At 49.0% G+C, this 16,615-nt stretch overlaps 1 protein-coding gene across 1 annotated transcript in view; it reads left to right on the top strand.

The window, feature by feature from the left end:
• The window catches only part of HEPACAM (hepatic and glial cell adhesion molecule), a 106,301-nt gene extending 95,929 nt beyond the window's left edge, over positions 1-10,372 (top strand). Inside the window, exons 5-7 of the mRNA XM_025192123.1 lie at positions 1,063-1,136; positions 4,970-5,040; positions 10,070-10,372. Coding sequence (XP_025047908.1) covers positions 1,063-1,136; positions 4,970-5,040; positions 10,070-10,372 — 448 coding nt within the window. The remainder of the gene's footprint in view (positions 1-1,062; positions 1,137-4,969; positions 5,041-10,069) is intronic.
• Positions 10,373-16,615: the final 6,243 nt, after the last annotated feature.

The following is a 16,615-nucleotide window of genomic DNA, read 5'->3' as shown; positions in this document are numbered from 1 at the left end:
ATCCCTGCTCCAGCTGGGGAGCAGAGGGGCGGGGCCATCCCTGCTGGGTTGGAGCAGAGAGCCCAGCCCAGAGAGCATGCCGGGATGCTGGGGGCCTCTGATTTAACTTAAACCAGCAAGGGATCTGGGGCAGACATTGCATAAACTGGTTTGATCTCAATTGGTTAAGTCTGATACTACATTCAACCCGTTTTTTCACAAACTGGTTTTAGCCATTTTGAAACTGGTTTATGTGCACTGAACATCTGTTCTGTTACAGATTTAAAGCAGTTTCTGATCACTTAAACCGGTTTATGTGTAATTTTTGTCCCTAGCCCAACCCATGCCAGCACCTGGGGTGGATCCATGAGCATGCTACAGGATCATCCTTATGAAACAGCCCAACTCTGAGCCTGTTTTGGCCAGTCCCACTAGGGAACCCAAGCTCCAAAACAGGATCTTGGCAGCCCAGCCAGTGTACCCTCAGATGGACCTAGCCTAGCTCATTTCTAGTACATACTCTGTAACAACCATTCTCCAATCTTTCCAGCGTTCCTTTCTCCCAATATGGAGCTAGGAGCTCTCTTTGATCCCAAACAAATATTGTGCCATTGGTACAGTAATCTAATACTTAAACCCCATTAGTTTCTCCCTGCTCCCTTGCTGTCTAACTTTGAGGAGTTTAAAACCATTGCTTTGTTTTAGGAATTTGCTGAATGGTACTGCAGCAGAGGAGATAGGCCCAGAGCACCAAGTACACGAACTTTAGGCTGCAATCACCCTCCTTCCATTTTGCAGGTCTCTGACTTCTGTTCCACTCATCCAGTGAATTCACTCCCCAGCAGAGGCTTTTGCTTTGTGTACAGCTGGGGCAGTCTTCCAGACAGCAGCATCTCAGTGCTCATTGCTTCCTCAGAACAGATGTGCTACAGGCCTGGCACAAACAGCTGGCATACTGAGCAGAACTTCTCCCAGAGATGCTGGGGCCCAATGTGGAGAATGTGAAAAAAGCTGTTCTGAAAAAAACTTTTCCACACAAGCCTCCTGCTTTGTTCTTCACCAGGCACCTTCTACATTTTACAGGGACAAACGGAAACTGGATCAGCAGAGCTCTTCTGAACACGTGGATCAGAATGAAGAGCACTTAAAGCATGAAGGTAAATAATTGCTCCATGAATCAAGTATCTGTGGAGCAGGGCTGGGGCCTATGTAGTCTTTGTTGCTAATTGCAGCCATTAAGTACTGCTCCTATATGAGGGGTGGGTGATTATTTTAAAGACTCCTTAAGGAGTACTTAAAGAGCTTTGGTGAGTTGTTGAGGGGCAGGGGAGGGGAGTGGGGGGAGCAGGTGCTGATTTAGCCTGGGTCCCCCCATCATCGGTGTTTACACCACCCAGTGCGGAGAGTGGAGGAGGAGGAGGATGGAGAGATGTCGGTTGATCCTATCCTACCCTGGGCCCATCTGCCCTGCACCCACTGCTGGGTATGCTGGACAGAGTGGGCAGGTGGGCAAGGTCTTCATGGAGGCCAGCCTGGGACCACTGCGGACAGGATGTGCTCAGCTAGACAGATGGGATGGAGCCATGGGCAGGCAGGGAGCAGCATCCAGGAGCGGGACGGACTTGCAAGGCCAGGCCTGGGATCACGGGGTGCTGACAACACAGGGCTGGGGCCTGGGGCCCTGGTCTTAGGGCAGAGCTGCATTCCCCACAATGAATGCCAGTTCCATGGTTAGTGGCTGGCACACATTGCAGGGATGTGCAGGGAGCAGACTGCAGCTCTGTGTCAGGGGTCCTGAGCCACACCATGGAGACCCCACCTGCCCACCCACCCACCCACCCACTCCATCTGGCACCCCCAGCAGTGAATGCAGGACAGATGTGCCAGGGTGCCTGAGCAGCGGGGCTGGGTTCAGTGGCAGTGGCAAAGACATTGACAATGGCAGCCAGAAGGAGCCACCACCATGGGGGCTGCCAGGAAACTGAATCTGGCTTCTGTGCCACCTCTGCCCCACTGCAGTGCCACTCGCCCAGCAAAATACATGTCCTGGCATGCCCAAGAAGCATACGTGAGACCAGGGCAGACTGTGCTCCATGCCAGGTAGCACCCTCTGCACTTGGCAGCTGAAGGACCTGCCGCAGACTGGATAGAATCACGTGGTGGGCTATATCCAGCCTGCGGACTGTATTTTGCCCACCCCTCCCCTATACAAATGAGGGACATACATAGTACCCACCACCTATTGTCAGCAAGATCAGGTTCTGGGGTAGTAAAATTAGAGATTTTGCCCCTGAATATCTAAGGGGGACTCAAACACACCCTGAACACTAGTTGACATTCAAGGTTTGTATGAAAAAGAAAATTAATTTAAGAATAATAATAAAATAAAATCACAATCCAGGATCATCAATGTGTTTGTAAAGCCTCCCTGCCAGGAGGCCCTGGATGCAGTTCAAAGTAACAGAAACAGGTCAGTGGGCAACAGATTTAATCAATATCTTTTTTCAGGAAGTCAACCCAAACCAATCAAATAAGATGGACAGGTGGGGAGAACAAGGCCAGGGTTTCCTGCCACATTTGAATACTCAGTGTACTTTGTGTTTTCCATGCACATTCTTTTAGTTGTGCTTTCTTTCTGCCGCTAATTGTAAGCTCCTGGTCTGGAGCTGTCATGCAACATAGCACTGCTCTACATTTTGGGCACAGTGGGGATATTTGATAGCTGAAGCTGTGGATGAATCACTGTGGCACCGAGTTCTCGCAAAAACTCTTCTCAAACTTTCCTGGCAGCTAGCTCATATGTCCTATGCATTATTCTGGGTGAGCAATTCCAGGCTTCTCGTTATGTGCACAAAGCAAGAACCATCGTCCTTCCAGTCTCTTCTGTGAGACCCTGTTCTGTTAGAGGTGACTCCAAAAACCTGTATGAGGAATAGAATCATAGAAAAGCTGGGCTCGACTGGACTGGTCATCTAGTCCTGTGGGGGCAAGCTTTTTGACAAGCATGTCACAAATTTGCCCTTACCTTACCTTCTTTGAGTGCCACTCTGAACTTTCTCCCATACCTGATCTGCTGCTCTGCTTTCTGCTTCCTGCCCTGTTGCTTTTATGCTGCCTGCTCCCTCTGATTTGTGCCACATGGAAAGGCTGCCCATGCTACTTGTGGGACTTGAACTGCATTTAGGCCACCCCAATCTAGCCTTCCCACCCGCTCAAGACAGAATCCTCCCTAGCCAAGCTATTCTAGACAATATTTGTCTAATCTAGTCTTAAACCTGCACAAACAACTCTCTTGTACAACTACCAAAAACATCAAAACATCCTAAGCTAAGGCAGGAGAATGAGAGCACCAGTATTTCAAGGAAAAATAGGAGTTTTATAAAATACACTTCAGAGATCCAAAGAAGAGGACCATGCCCCTCATTACGGAGGAAGACAATCCCCCACCCTGCCAGCCCCCCAACCCCACTCCCATCCATGCTGATCTGACTGCAGGGTACAATTCCTCCCTGATCCCGAACAGCAGTCTGACCCTGAACAGAGGAGTAAGGCCCTCTAGCCAGGAACCTCTGGGTTTTTTAAGTCCCAGAAGTACCACTGGCACATCCCAGTCAAAATCTTCTGCCTTGGCTACAGCCAACAGACAGCGCTTCTGATAAAAGCAAAAAACCTTGACACCTATAGCATAGGAGGGGAAAACAATCTTCCCATTCCCATAAGGTGACCAACAAAGGCTGGAATCATGGGGTCACCAAACATCCTCTACTCTGCACTGGAACCTGGGGACCAGATACACAACCCCATGCATCATACACTTTAACTGGAGAGCCAGAACTCTCCTTTTTTCATCCTATTGCCCCCATAAACTTGTCCTTGTTCTTTAATCTTTTTTCATAACCAAGTCAATTGTGGAGCTCTGCTTCATTCTTCTGTGGCTGAACATACTCCTCCAATTTCTGTTCTGGGCTGCAGAGCTCTTCTCATAATCTCTGAGCAATGCGTGTGTGGGGGTGTCCTAATCTTCCAGTGGTTCCTCTCCATAGCCCCATCCCAGGCATCTCTATTCCTAAATCGTGTCTGACCAATGCTTATCCAACCTCTTCTTGAATACCTCCAGTGATGGAGATTTCACAGCTTCCCTAGGTAGCCTATTCCACTGCTTCACTGTTCTAAGAGTGAAAAAGTTTTTCCTGATCTCCAGTCTAAATCTGCTTTGCTGCATTTTCAAGAACAGGAGCCCACCCAAAGCTAGTGTTGTGATGAGACATGTTTGATGGGTCCCTGCTCCAGCTGGGGACACCTGTTTGCCAGCACATAGAACCTAGGATCATGTTTACCTTCCCAAATTGCTTTACAGACCATATATTAGTATAAAACGCCCCATTTCCCTTACTGGGCCCATTTCTTCTATGAGGCTCAGGAGTGGAGAGGTTTCTGTACTTCTTTGGGCACTCCTAGTGCTGTTCTCCCCCAGCCTCGGCAATGAATTAACATGATCTCAGGCTCCTGGTATAATGCCTCTGCTCTTGTGAGGCCTAATGGCCCTCAACCCCCACCCTCACCATTTGTTTGACACTAGGCAACTGCCCACAACCTTTACTGAAATTTACTCCCTGGAGCTGATGCTGCAAGCCCTAACCTCTCCTAAGCTATTTTTTTGTGCAGTCCAATATATATGGACATATTTGCCTTCTCTTTGTAGATGATCTTGTGCTAGGCTGCCCATGCCTACCCCCTAACATGTCACTCTCTCCTCCAGGCAATTTATACAATTGCCAAAATTAAGCTTGGGAAGCCTGAGATGCAGGAACCTGGAAGATGGGTAGGAAATTGCTCCAGGAACTCAAGGAGTACAGGAATATTCCAGCAGTTTTCAGCACATGCCCTCACCCACATCCATACACATGCACCTACATGTTGGGTGTGTGTATAGATTACTTTTCCCATCAGTAGGAACATGTCACAAATGTTTTCTGCTGTTTTTGTGCAGTTGAGATTATCCCCCGCACTGGAGAACATGAACGCAAGAACCCAGTTGCTCTCTACATCCTAAAGGACAAGGTAAGTGTCCAGTGTTGTACTGCGAAAAACCTAGGACCTGTGAGCCAGTGACGAAGCAGCTTTCCCCTAACAAGGCAGAAGGGGATCTTTTGTGACATGAGGGGCTGGAATAGCTTCATTCTTCATTCACAGCAAAGTCAAAGAGAAAACACCTTCCTTGGCTTCGCAGATGTGGCTACTGTTATGGGGCCTTAAAACCATATGCAGTCCCAAGGGCCATATTCTGTCCCATCTATTAGGCAAGTACATGGACTTAAGCAACTAAGTCCATTCTACTGCACCCTGCTCAAATCCCTGAAAACCAGCTAATGCAAAAAGGCATGGGTTCACCTTCTACTTACTGCTTTTAGTCACTATGGTGGGGGCTGTGCACCATGGGAAGGAGAGTGTGGGGGGGGTCCCCACACATCCCTGCCCTCCCTTATACCCACACCCTGCCTACCCAAGCTCCGTGCTTCCACCACCCCCCTGGGTCCAGGCTCCACGCTCCTGCCAGCTCCATGCTCGCACCCAGCTGCAGCTCCCCTGGCAAGGTGCGCAGCCTGGGCAGGTTACAATTAATTGGTGGGTGCCTGCAGGCCAAATGAAATTGCTTGGTGGCCTAGATCTGGCCTGCAGGCTGTATTTTCCCCACCCCTGTTTTAGTGACTCAATCCTAAGGGTAGGACAATGGTATGACAAAACCCTGAGGTGTTGGGGTGCTCCCTGAGATGCATCCAGAGCAGGTTTGTCTTGGTTGTCTTGGTCCTCCACTCTGCTGAATGGATATACCCAGATTATTAATTTGCTCAGATGTCATGATTTAGCACATGACTCCCCAGCCCAGCCCAGCCCAGCACCTGGCTTCTTTACTTTTCATTCCATCTAGGAAGAGCACACACCAACTGCTGACACTTCCTTAGCCTGACGAAAGGTTTTTGAACTCGAAAGCTTGCTTAATAACTATTCTCCAACTATTTTGGGGTTGGTCTAATAAAAGATATCACATTCACCCAAGGAACCTTGTCTGCCTATGTCCTTAGACCAACACGGCTACAACCTACACCCCTGCATGATTTAGCACAGGCACTTTGGTAAAGAAACCGAAAAACAAAAGGGTTTATTACAAGGAAGAACAAATGGTATGAAAAAGAAAAAATATTATCAAATGCTTGGACAACAGTGTGGTAAAACAAAACTGACAAAATCCTTACCCTATGTTCAGACTACCATTGAGCCCCCATAAAAATTCCTGTAAAAATTCTCTGGGGTAAACCTCCCCTCAGTCACAGCTGTCTCCCTCCACTGGGGACTTCCACTTTCCCTCTCCTCAGTGGGACCCCCCTCTCTGCCACCTGCCTTCAGGGGAGCCACAGAATCCTCTCGAGTGTCTCTGCCTGAGACTCTATGGGCACAGCTACACAAGACGTTTACTGTGCAGTAGACTAATTAGCTACTCGCATGCATCGACATGTGTGCCCCTATTAGTCTGGAGTAAACCAATTTACTTTGCAGTAGGCTAGTACTTGTAAATACAAGTGCTATCATGCTGCAGAGATTTTTTTACTCTGCAGCAGCACACGTTCTAGATGCTGCCTTGGCTGGTTGGGGCATGAGGGGGTTTTAGTGTGGGGCTGCCAGCTAGCTAGTCTCACACTGAAGCACCCTTGTGCCCCATCCAGTCCCTCCACATCATGTTGAGTCAGGGGGGAGTAGACCCGGGCTGGTACGCTGACCCCTGGGTCCTTTGCCAGCCACTGCTGCTCTGACCTGGCTTAGTTTGCTGCAGTCCCAGGTACATATGAAGACGTAGTGCCTGGGAGCCATAAACTCCTGAGCAGTAATCTCCAAAGAGATTCCTCCAATCATGCACATTAATTGCACTTCTAGAAAAACCCCATGATAGCATATTACTAAAGTAAATGTGTTAATAGACTTTCAGGGACTTTACCAAGATAGGACGGCATATCACTTAGGTGCATAAGTCCATTTGGATGCCCACTAGCTGGAACAGGATCTGGCCCCAACAGACTTCATTTGCAGACCTGCTTGGAGATGCCTCTGAACTGTTTGGAAAAAATGGGCTTTGTGATGCATGCTTCAGTCAGCTTTTTGCTTGGCACATAGGCCCAGGATTGAGGTTTCCCATGAGGCCAGAGGAAGCTGAAACATTGGACAGCTTCATCCTGGGATTTTGAATGTATTTGAACCAGAAACTTAGAGCAAAATCTGGAGCCTCTCAGCTTAACAGGTGGCAAGCCCTAAGGAGTGTCCTTTGCTGTTCTGCACTGCAAGCTGCTGAGCTACATTTGGCCCTGGCAGGGAAGCTGTTTTGTCAATATGCTCCAGGTCCGTGTACTAATGAGACTCATGGGTCCTGTGACTTACATAGGAGCCTCGGAGTAGAAGGGACCTCCTGGGTCACTGAGTCCAGCCCCTGCTATCACAAGCAACGCTGTCATGTCACTCTGCTCATAAATTTTGTCTTCAAACTAGCTTGGTATCTTGCATCTATTCCTCCTATTAGAAGGCTGTTCTATAAATCACTGTGATGAAAGAAACCCTTCTGTGTGTGTATGTGTGTTATTTAGTTGGTCAGAGAAGAACATTTCACCCCAAATATTTAAACGCTCTGTTCAGGACTTAAATGCTGACACACACCATAGAATCATAGAAAATTAGGGTTGGAATGGACCTCAGGAGGTCATCTAGTCCAACCCCCTACTCAAAGCAGGACCGTCCCCAATTAGATGATCCCCTTTGTCTAGCCGGGTCTTAAAAACATCCATGGATGGGGATTCTACCACCTCTCTGAGTAGCTTGTTCCAGTGCTTTACTACACTCCTAGCAAGCAAGTTTTTCCTAATATGTAACCTAAACTTTCCTTGCTGCAAGTTGAGACCATTGCTCCTTGTTCTGTCATCTGCTGCCACTGACAACAGTCTAGCTCCATCTTCTCTGGAACCCCCCTTCAGGTAGTTAAAGGCTGCTATTAAATCCCCTCTCAGTCTTCTCTAGGCTAAATAAGCCCAGGTTCCCCTAGCTTCTCCTCAGAAGTCATGTGCCCCAGCCCCTGAACCATTTTTGTTACCATCTGTTGGACTCCCTCCAATTTCTCCATATCCTTTCTGTAGTGAGGGGGCCAAAACTGGACACAGTATTGCACATGTGGCCGCACCAGTGCTAAATAGAGGGAAATAATCACTTCCCTTGATCTGCTGGTAGCACTCCTACCAATGCAGCCCAGTATGCTGTTAACCTTCTTGGCAACAAAGGCATACTGTTGGCTCATATTCAGCTTATTGTTCACTGTAACCTCCAGCTCCTTTTCTGCAGAGCTGCTATCTGTAGTCAGTCCCAACCTGTACCCATGCATGGGATTGTTCTGTCCTAAGTGCAGGATTTTGCACTTGTCCTTATTGAACTTTATTGAATCTCATGAGATGCGATGTACAGTGCAAACACTTTTCTGCCTTTCTTTCACTTGTATGCAGCTCCAGAAGCCCTCTCTCTGTTTCTATGGTATCGTTGCACAACATATTATGCATACAACGTTAGTGCTTCCACCTTGGGTTAAAAATTGGGCTTCTTGGACACTGGCCACCAGGCTCTTTTACTTCATACTCCTGGGACTGTGAGCTCTTTCAGTGCTCAGTGAACATAGGAGCACCACAATTGCACAGGCAAATGAGAAATTCACAGGGAGGCGCAAGGAATGCAGCAGCACCCCTCATCTTTGGTAGCATGATGCATGCTCAGCAAGCTGTCTGAGCTCACTGCCTCATCATCACTGCTGCCAGAGCCTGTTGGTAAGGCTCTGCAATCTAGGGAATGAATGTTGCCACCACCCACCCTCTCCTTTTCACACGCTGCCAAATTTGGCTGTGGGCAAGCGAACATGGGGGTGAGCGGTAGTGGTGCTAACTTCTTGGATTTCAGAGCCATGCCAACACAGGGTCTGGCAGCCATGCTGAAAAGCTGGTGAGCTGAGAGAGAGTTCACTGCAGATGAAGTACATTGCCAAAGATCTACCCATAGTTACAGGTGGATCCACCTCCAGATCTGCCCATGGTCACAGGCTATCCTGCTCTGCTCAGAGACACCTAGCCAAGCAGGTTCTAAAACTAACTGTCAGACAACCAGGGCATTCCCAGCCTCCAGCCCAGACACACACTGGGGAGACATTGAACAGTGCAAGATGGTTAAAAACTGAAAATCCACCAAGTTTTCAAATTCCTTCAGCTTCAGAACAGCTCAAATGGCTTAGCCCAGGCTCTCTTCCACCCCTCTGTCCTGGCCTGAGGCATTGCAAACAGAATAGACTTTTTACAGGATGTTAGAAGGGAGGGATAGAAAACTTGCATATATAGGCCCTGATAATGTGGCCCTCATGCTCATGCCCATAACCCAGAGAATGACTTGCAGTTACTAAAAAGACTGCAGGGGGAAGGAGTTCAACACTGCCAGCCCAAAGTGCCATGCACACTGTGACTCATGAGTGACACCTGCTGGTAGATGTGCTGGGAGTAGGGCATTGTAGAGCATCGCAGAGCAACATTACAGGAGGGCAGCATGTAACCTAACCCCAATCTGCAATCTGGTACTTTGTGGGGAGCCGGGGAGAGAAGACTACAGTTCGTGAGATTGAAAAAGACCATCTTGACCTGAATTTAGAGCTGACACCTGCTGGGAGGTGTCTCTGAGCTCCTGGGGTCCTGTATTCCAGTAAGCACAATTGCTGGTGTTTAGATATGGTTTCTGTAACACTCAGCCTTTGCTCCCTGACAGGGGAAGGGAGATGTCTGCAAGCAATGGCTGAGGTCATCAATAGCAATGAATACTGTGAATGCAGACTATGTCCACAGCTTGACCTCTTGGCTTATTTAGACACATTGGAGAGAAGCCCTGGGTGGTGCTTGATGCTCTGGCTGAGGCAGAGCACCTGGCAAGAACCCTTTCCAGCAGTTGTTTGAAGCCAGTGCCAAAGGCAATGGTGCTGCAGTCCTAGTCTGGCTTGCCTGCAATAACCTCCTTGCTCTTGTCTCTGCAGGATTCCCCTGAGCTGGATGAGGATTCCCCTCCAGAATCACAAGGCACAGCCGAGCTGGGGCCGCCCAGCTACTCCAGCTCCCCAACACCTCCTGGCAGATCCCCCAGACCTCCTGCACGATCAGCTCGTAGATACCACCGCTCCCCAGCCAGATCACCAGCTTCCTCCAGAACACACAAATCCCCACCACGGTCTCCAGGCTCCCCTGTGCATTCCCGGAGTGCCACGCGCATGGTGCGGACTGCTGGGGTTCATATAATCCGGGAGCAGGAGGAGGCCAATGCTGTTGAAATCAGTGCCTGAGAGCATCCTGCAGGTGTGCCATGGAGACACCACTGGTGAGGGAGGTGTCTCTGACTGGTGGCAATGTATGTGCTTCAGACGCGCGCGCACGTGTGTGTGTGTGTGTGTGTGTGTGTGTGTGTGTGTGTGTGTGTGTGTGTGTGTGTGTGTGTGTGTGTGTGTGTGTGTGTGTGTGTGTACGCGCGCGTGTGTAAAAGTCCCATGTGCAGTGAACAGGCCCCAGGCATGGCCTGTAGATCAAGGTGAGTGACATTACTCAGCTGGCTGAATGAACCCAGTTAAGAACTTACAGTAGCTTCTATGTTCAGACATTTAAAAGTTGCTAATTCCTATTTAACACCCTAGTGATCACATGGAGCTCACCTAAGCTTTGGCCTCCTGGGGTGTCAAACTAACTGCACTTCAGCTCAAGAGTTTTCCTTCTATAGCTTTCCATTCATACATGTGTGCGCCTGAGTCAGCCTTCAAGTATGCATGGCAGAGAGCAGATCAACGAGCACACGTGTTTCCAGTGTGAGAGTGTATATGTCTGCATGAACATTCATCTCTAGATATAAGGTCTCACGCTTGAAGAAAGTGTGGAAAAGTGTGCATGCAGCACGTGCACAAACAGAAGCATCCACATTACTGTATGTGCCAGTAAGCACTTGCCTAGAAGCACTGGTGTGGAAATCTGCACGTATGTGCATCTAGTATGACTGCACATGTATGCCTGTGTGGAAGGACAAGGGGAGACATTAGATGAGATCTTTCACATGCACGTGCACACACCCCCTCTATGTACGTCTTGCTGCATCAAGTGATCACATGGGACAGGAGTGCATCTTTTTATGCACACACCTCTGGGAGGCTGTTCCCAGGTATTTGTGCACAGGTGTGCCCCAGCACAGAGCCCATCTTTCTATGTGTGTGCAGGCATCACTGTGTGTGGCTGCAGACTTTTATGAAAAAAATTGTGATGCTGGTTTCAGAGCTGGGGAATTATGGAAAGGGTGAGGAGGATCTGCCCTTCGTAGCCTGGGAAAATTCAGGCTCAGTTTGGGGAGTGAGAGTCATCAGCAGTACAGGGCCAGCACAGCCCTGCAGAGGCAAAGCTCTATGTGGGCCAGTCCCTGGGTGGGGCAGCTTTTGGCTGGATTGCTGTGATCAGTATGGTTACACTGTGTGTCCTGGCCATGAGAAGCATGTAGGCCCCTGGAGATCCTGGGATGCAAATTGCAGGATGGATGACAGTCAAGACCTGGTTAATGAAGCCTACATTCACAGCTTAGCCTGGCAGAAGGGAGCAAGCCCCGGAGTGGCTGAGTGATGCTTTCAGTGTTCAATGATATCAGCATCACCCCTACTAACTCTCTGGCTCACTTTCCTGTACTTGAGCTACAGGCAAGCTGGTGTGTGCCTGCTCTGAGTTAGCAATGTTGGCACATGGCATAGTACTGAACCCCCACTGCTGTCTGAGCATCTCCTTCCAGCAGGTACTAGGCTGGGAGGCACCTATAGAGGCACTGTAGAGAGCCATTCCGGGAATAAGTGCAAACAGGCCAAGGGCAGATAGAATAGAAGCCAAGACAAGAGCCTTGGTGGAGGGTAGTTGGAAGCTCCTGGTCATGTGACCGGTTCTGGGCTGGCCCAAGTCTGTGCCCTTGTTCAAGCATACTTTAGAACAGCATCTGGTCTCAAGACCACACAGTGATCATAGCCCTGAGGGACCAGTATGCCAACTGAGAAGATGGGCAACAGCAAGCCATTCCTGAGGACCCTTCAACTGGGGAGTCTGTAGCTTGCCAGCTTTTTGAACCAGAAGAGGAGCCAAAAAGCAAAGAAGTGGCCCAAATCATAGTCAGTGCCTCAGCAGCATGGATTTGTTTTGTCCCAATGGAGCTACTATGGAGCAGGCCCCACCAGGGTCCCTGCCATGCTTGGGCAGGAGAGCAGGTCAGTTCTGCAACCTGAGCCAGTAGTACCATGGTGTCTCTGCTAATGGCTGCACCTGCTGAAAGGATGCTGCAGGCTGCTATTTTAAATTTCTTCTGCCCACAGGGTCAGTCCCATTCAGTGTCACTGGTTTCCTGTCCAGAAGTCCCCTCTTAAAGTTCAGGACCATCTATTGAGTAACTCGAGGTATGGCACTCAGCTGCAGATCTGCTCTGAGTTTCTACCCTCAGTAGAGACTGCTGTGCTTCTTCTGTGTTTAATCAGTTGCTGAGCGCTTCCTCTGAACCTGCTGGGCTCTGAGCCCTGTCTCATCATAGCCTCTTCTTCCTCCAGCTCTGTCATGTCTTTATTTTCTGTGAAAATTGCTTGTGATTTGCATGCATGCTCACATTTTAAATGTTGCCTTTCTATTAGATTATATTGGGAAACAAATGTAGGAGAAATATGCCCCACAGCTGCAATGGAAGAGAAGCTATTTAGTCTAGTGGGACTGTGTAGGGCACTGTACCCCCACCCAGGAGCTTGTGCTGCACAGACCTGTAAGAGAAGACTTTACCAACTAATAAACTAAACCTACTACCCTGTGGCCTGATCATTTTAGTGGACACATCTGCTGGGACTTGCCAAACAACCCCCTGCTGTGCTTCTTATAGACAGATGGGTTTGGCCCAACCAAGACCTCTGGGGCATCACCCCTATTGCTAAGGGGAAGGCTACCCCAACCCATTGACTTGTGCTGGGGGAGCCTGCAGAGGCTGGATGGAGACCCACTGGTTCACTCAGTCCCGAATTCTGGGTCTCAGGGGAGTTTCTCAGACCTCAAGCTTCTCAGTAGCTCTGCACCCATGTAGAGGCCCTGGACAGACACTGCCAGCTTTGTGGCCAGGGCATGCGACTGGCTGTATATGTAGCAGCCACCTAAGGGCTGCAGGAGGACCCCTGAATCTGTGCCCATTTTGCTTCTGTGTAAGGAAAGGAAGTAAGACACTGAGAAAGGAGGCAGGTAAAATTAACTGAGTTTGGCCTTAGATATTCAGATTCAGCCCATGGCAAACAGCAAGCAAAAAGTGAAGAGACCATATGGGGGAAGCAGGTACTAGTAGCTGTACTCAAATACTTGTCAGACACTGGTAACTCTGGACTTGTTTGTTAGTAACAATCATTTAACTCCAATGCCTGATTGATATTCTGAATGAAGGAAACCTTTGTCAAAGTTTCAGCACCCTCCCCCTTCCAGAACCTATTCTGGGTGCCCTGCAAAGCTCGACAAGGTTTTGTTAATTCCAGGATTAAAAAGAAATTCTTATTTGATCCAATTTTGCCCCTCACAAGGAAAAAAAATCCTTGGTGTCACCATTAGGACTGAGTAAGGGAAAAACTATTCTCTGGTGGGAGCAGAGACCATTTGTTCAGGGGGCTTAACCTCCATGCACACCCAGAAAGCATGGCTCCCCGCTCAGCAGGGCATACTGTGTGAGAAGGTCTTCAAGATTTTTCTCCATACCTACAAATGTTTTCTGTTACAAACAGCCATGACTTTGTGCCTGGAACAAATCTAACTGCTTTAGGCAGGAGTAGAGAACTGAGAAGAGGCATAGCACAAGCACAAAGTGAACTGGGAATCTGAGAATGGGTACTCTTGAACCTGGCACAGGCAGTTGGCACTGAGGCTAACATAAGGATCTGAGAACAGTCATGCTCAATGCATTAATGGGCACACAACACAGAGACCTGGGTGGAGAGCTGATAATGGGCATGCTCAGGGAACAGCAGAGGTACGCAATCTGAGAGGGAGGTGGGAGTAAAGAACAGAAATGCTCATCATGTGATACAGAAAACGTGTTGAGATTGGGTGGAGAGCTAAGGAAGCATGAACTTGATACACGGCACAGAGAGAGCGTAGAGACAGGTGCAGACATGGGCAAGTCGTGCCTCCTAATACTGGGGAGGTACCAGCGGCCCGATCGCCGACCAGGGGGGTGGGGGGGAGGGTCCCAGCAGCCAATCACCAACCGGGGAGGGGGGAATGGCTGATCACTGCTGCCGGCAGAATTGCTGGCAGCAACCCAGAAATGCTGCCAGTGCTTCTCAGGAGGTGCAGGGCCAATCTCAGGGGATGCACATGCACCTGCGTGCACCCCCTATGTGTCACCAGTGGATGTGGGTGTTTGATACATGGCACAAATAGACCTGAGATGGGACAAAGTTAAGAACAAACATGCTTAGTACGTGACAAAGCTCCACACTGCTGCATCAGGTTGGTAAGCTAGGCACATTCTTATTACATGGTACAAACAAAAAGCACTAAGAGGCATGAGGGGACAAAGCATGTGTATGGTTTGTACCTTGTGCAAGCATCTAGTACTAACACAGGTGTGGGTGCCCAGAGACTGGGCAGGCTAAATGTAGTGCATCAACACAATGTTGAGAGGGCAATAGGGCAGAGAACTTGAATTACTGCTGCATGGAAAAGTTAACACTGAGAAAGGATGGGGAACTGAGAATTCAAATGCTTGGTGCCTGGCACAGAAACACTGCAACACGTGCACAAACAGTGCTTCTTGGTACAGATACTCTGTGCAGAGCCAGGAACATGGACCTGAAAACAGATACACCTGGTGCCTGGCACAGATGCACAGTGCTGAGATCAGGTCAAGGAGGTGAGAGCTGTCAGGCTTGGTGCACTGTACATACATATCCTTCTAAGACAGAAGTGAAGGGCTGAGGAAGGGCATCCTCATAGCATGGCAGAAACACCAATCATAGAGACAGGATAGGGTTCTGGGAACAGATGCATCCAGTCCAAGCACTGAACATAAATTCCTGACAACTAGAGAGTGGGGTTTGTTTAGTGGTTACAGCTGGGAAAGCTGGCAAGGGCTGGGAGCCAGGACTCCTGAAATGTGGGAGGGGATTAGTGCTTAGAACTAGAGAGGGGAGTAGATATCAGGATTCCTGGATTCTATTCCTAGCTCTTTAAGGGGAATGGAAACTAGTGGTTAGAATGGGGGTCTTGGAGCCAGGTCTTTTGGGTTGTATTTTTACATCAGAGAAGGCAGTGGGATCTAGTAGTTGGAAGTAGGATCTGGGAGCCAATACTCCTGGGTTCTCCCTCAGCAGAATGGCAGGGAGTGGTTATCTACTAATAAAAATAGATGGGGGCTGGAAGGTGGAAGCTCCTCAATGCTATTGCAGGGTTTGAGAGAGCAGTAGTCTTCTGAGAATGGAGGGGGCTGGGAGTCAGGATTCCAGTGCCAGCTCTGGGTGGGACTGTGATCAGTGACTAAAGTGGGGTCTGGGAACCAGAGTCCTTGGTTCAGTCCAAAGTATAGTCATCAAGCTTATCTGGTGGTTAGAGCAGGAGGGGCTAGAAGTAAGTACTTTGGAGTTCTATATGTTTCTAGGGAAGAATGGGTTATATAGTAGGGAGGGTAATCGAATTGAAAGCTAAGAGTTCAGGGTTCTGTACCGTACTCTAACTACTAGGCTGCATTCTTCTAGAGCAGGGGGCTAGGAATCAGAACTCCTGGGTTTGATACCCATGTCTCAGGGGACACTGGAGTCAAATGGTTAGAGTAGAAAGATCTGCTAGAAGTCACAAAGGCAGTGGTGTTCTGCCTAGGTCTATCTTTGTGTCTGAGAGTACAAGTGGGTCTTGTGGTTGGAGAAGTGGGGCTGGGAGTCAGGAATCCTGGGTTATATCTCCTACTCTGGAAAGGGAGTTTGACTAGCAGTAGAACATGGAAAAGGCTAGGAGTCAGGTTTTCTGTGTTTCAAGCCTTCTTTTGGAGGATAGCATTTAGAGTAGGGGTTCTCAACCTTTTCAGAGTCAGGGCACACACTGCAACTATTTTGACAGATAGTGCAAAGGACTGTGGCCAGAGCTCCCACTCTTCCTGCGACCCAACTCAGTTCAACCTCACATGCTCCTCCTGGAAATGGAGGGACATAAGACACAGGCAACTGCTTCCTGATCTGCTTTACAGGAAGTGTGTAAAGCATATCACCTTGGCTGTGGTATCACCCACATTGCAACACCTCTGGAAGGGGCTTATGGCACCCCAAGGTGCCACAGCAACCCAAGTGAAAGAGACTGGTTTAGAGCAAATGGAGGTTCTAACTGGAACAGGATCTTGGGGCTCAGAATGGATCTGTTCAATGTTTGCAAGACAGGCAGTGCTAACACAGGGCAGAGGAGCCGGGAATAGAAATGCTAGTTGCAGGCCAACCTTCAGCATGTTGCCATGAGTGGCACAAGCAGCCTCTGTGCATGGCACATGGCAGATCAGGGAGGGAGCAGGGGACACA

The sequence above is a fragment of the Alligator sinensis genome, unplaced genomic scaffold (genome assembly GCF_000455745.1).
Source record: "Alligator sinensis unplaced genomic scaffold, ASM45574v1 scaffold625_1, whole genome shotgun sequence".
Lineage (NCBI taxonomy): Eukaryota > Metazoa > Chordata > Crocodylia > Alligatoridae > Alligator > Alligator sinensis.
Note: the sequence above shows the minus strand (reverse complement) of the source record. Positions and strands in the feature narration are given on the sequence as shown.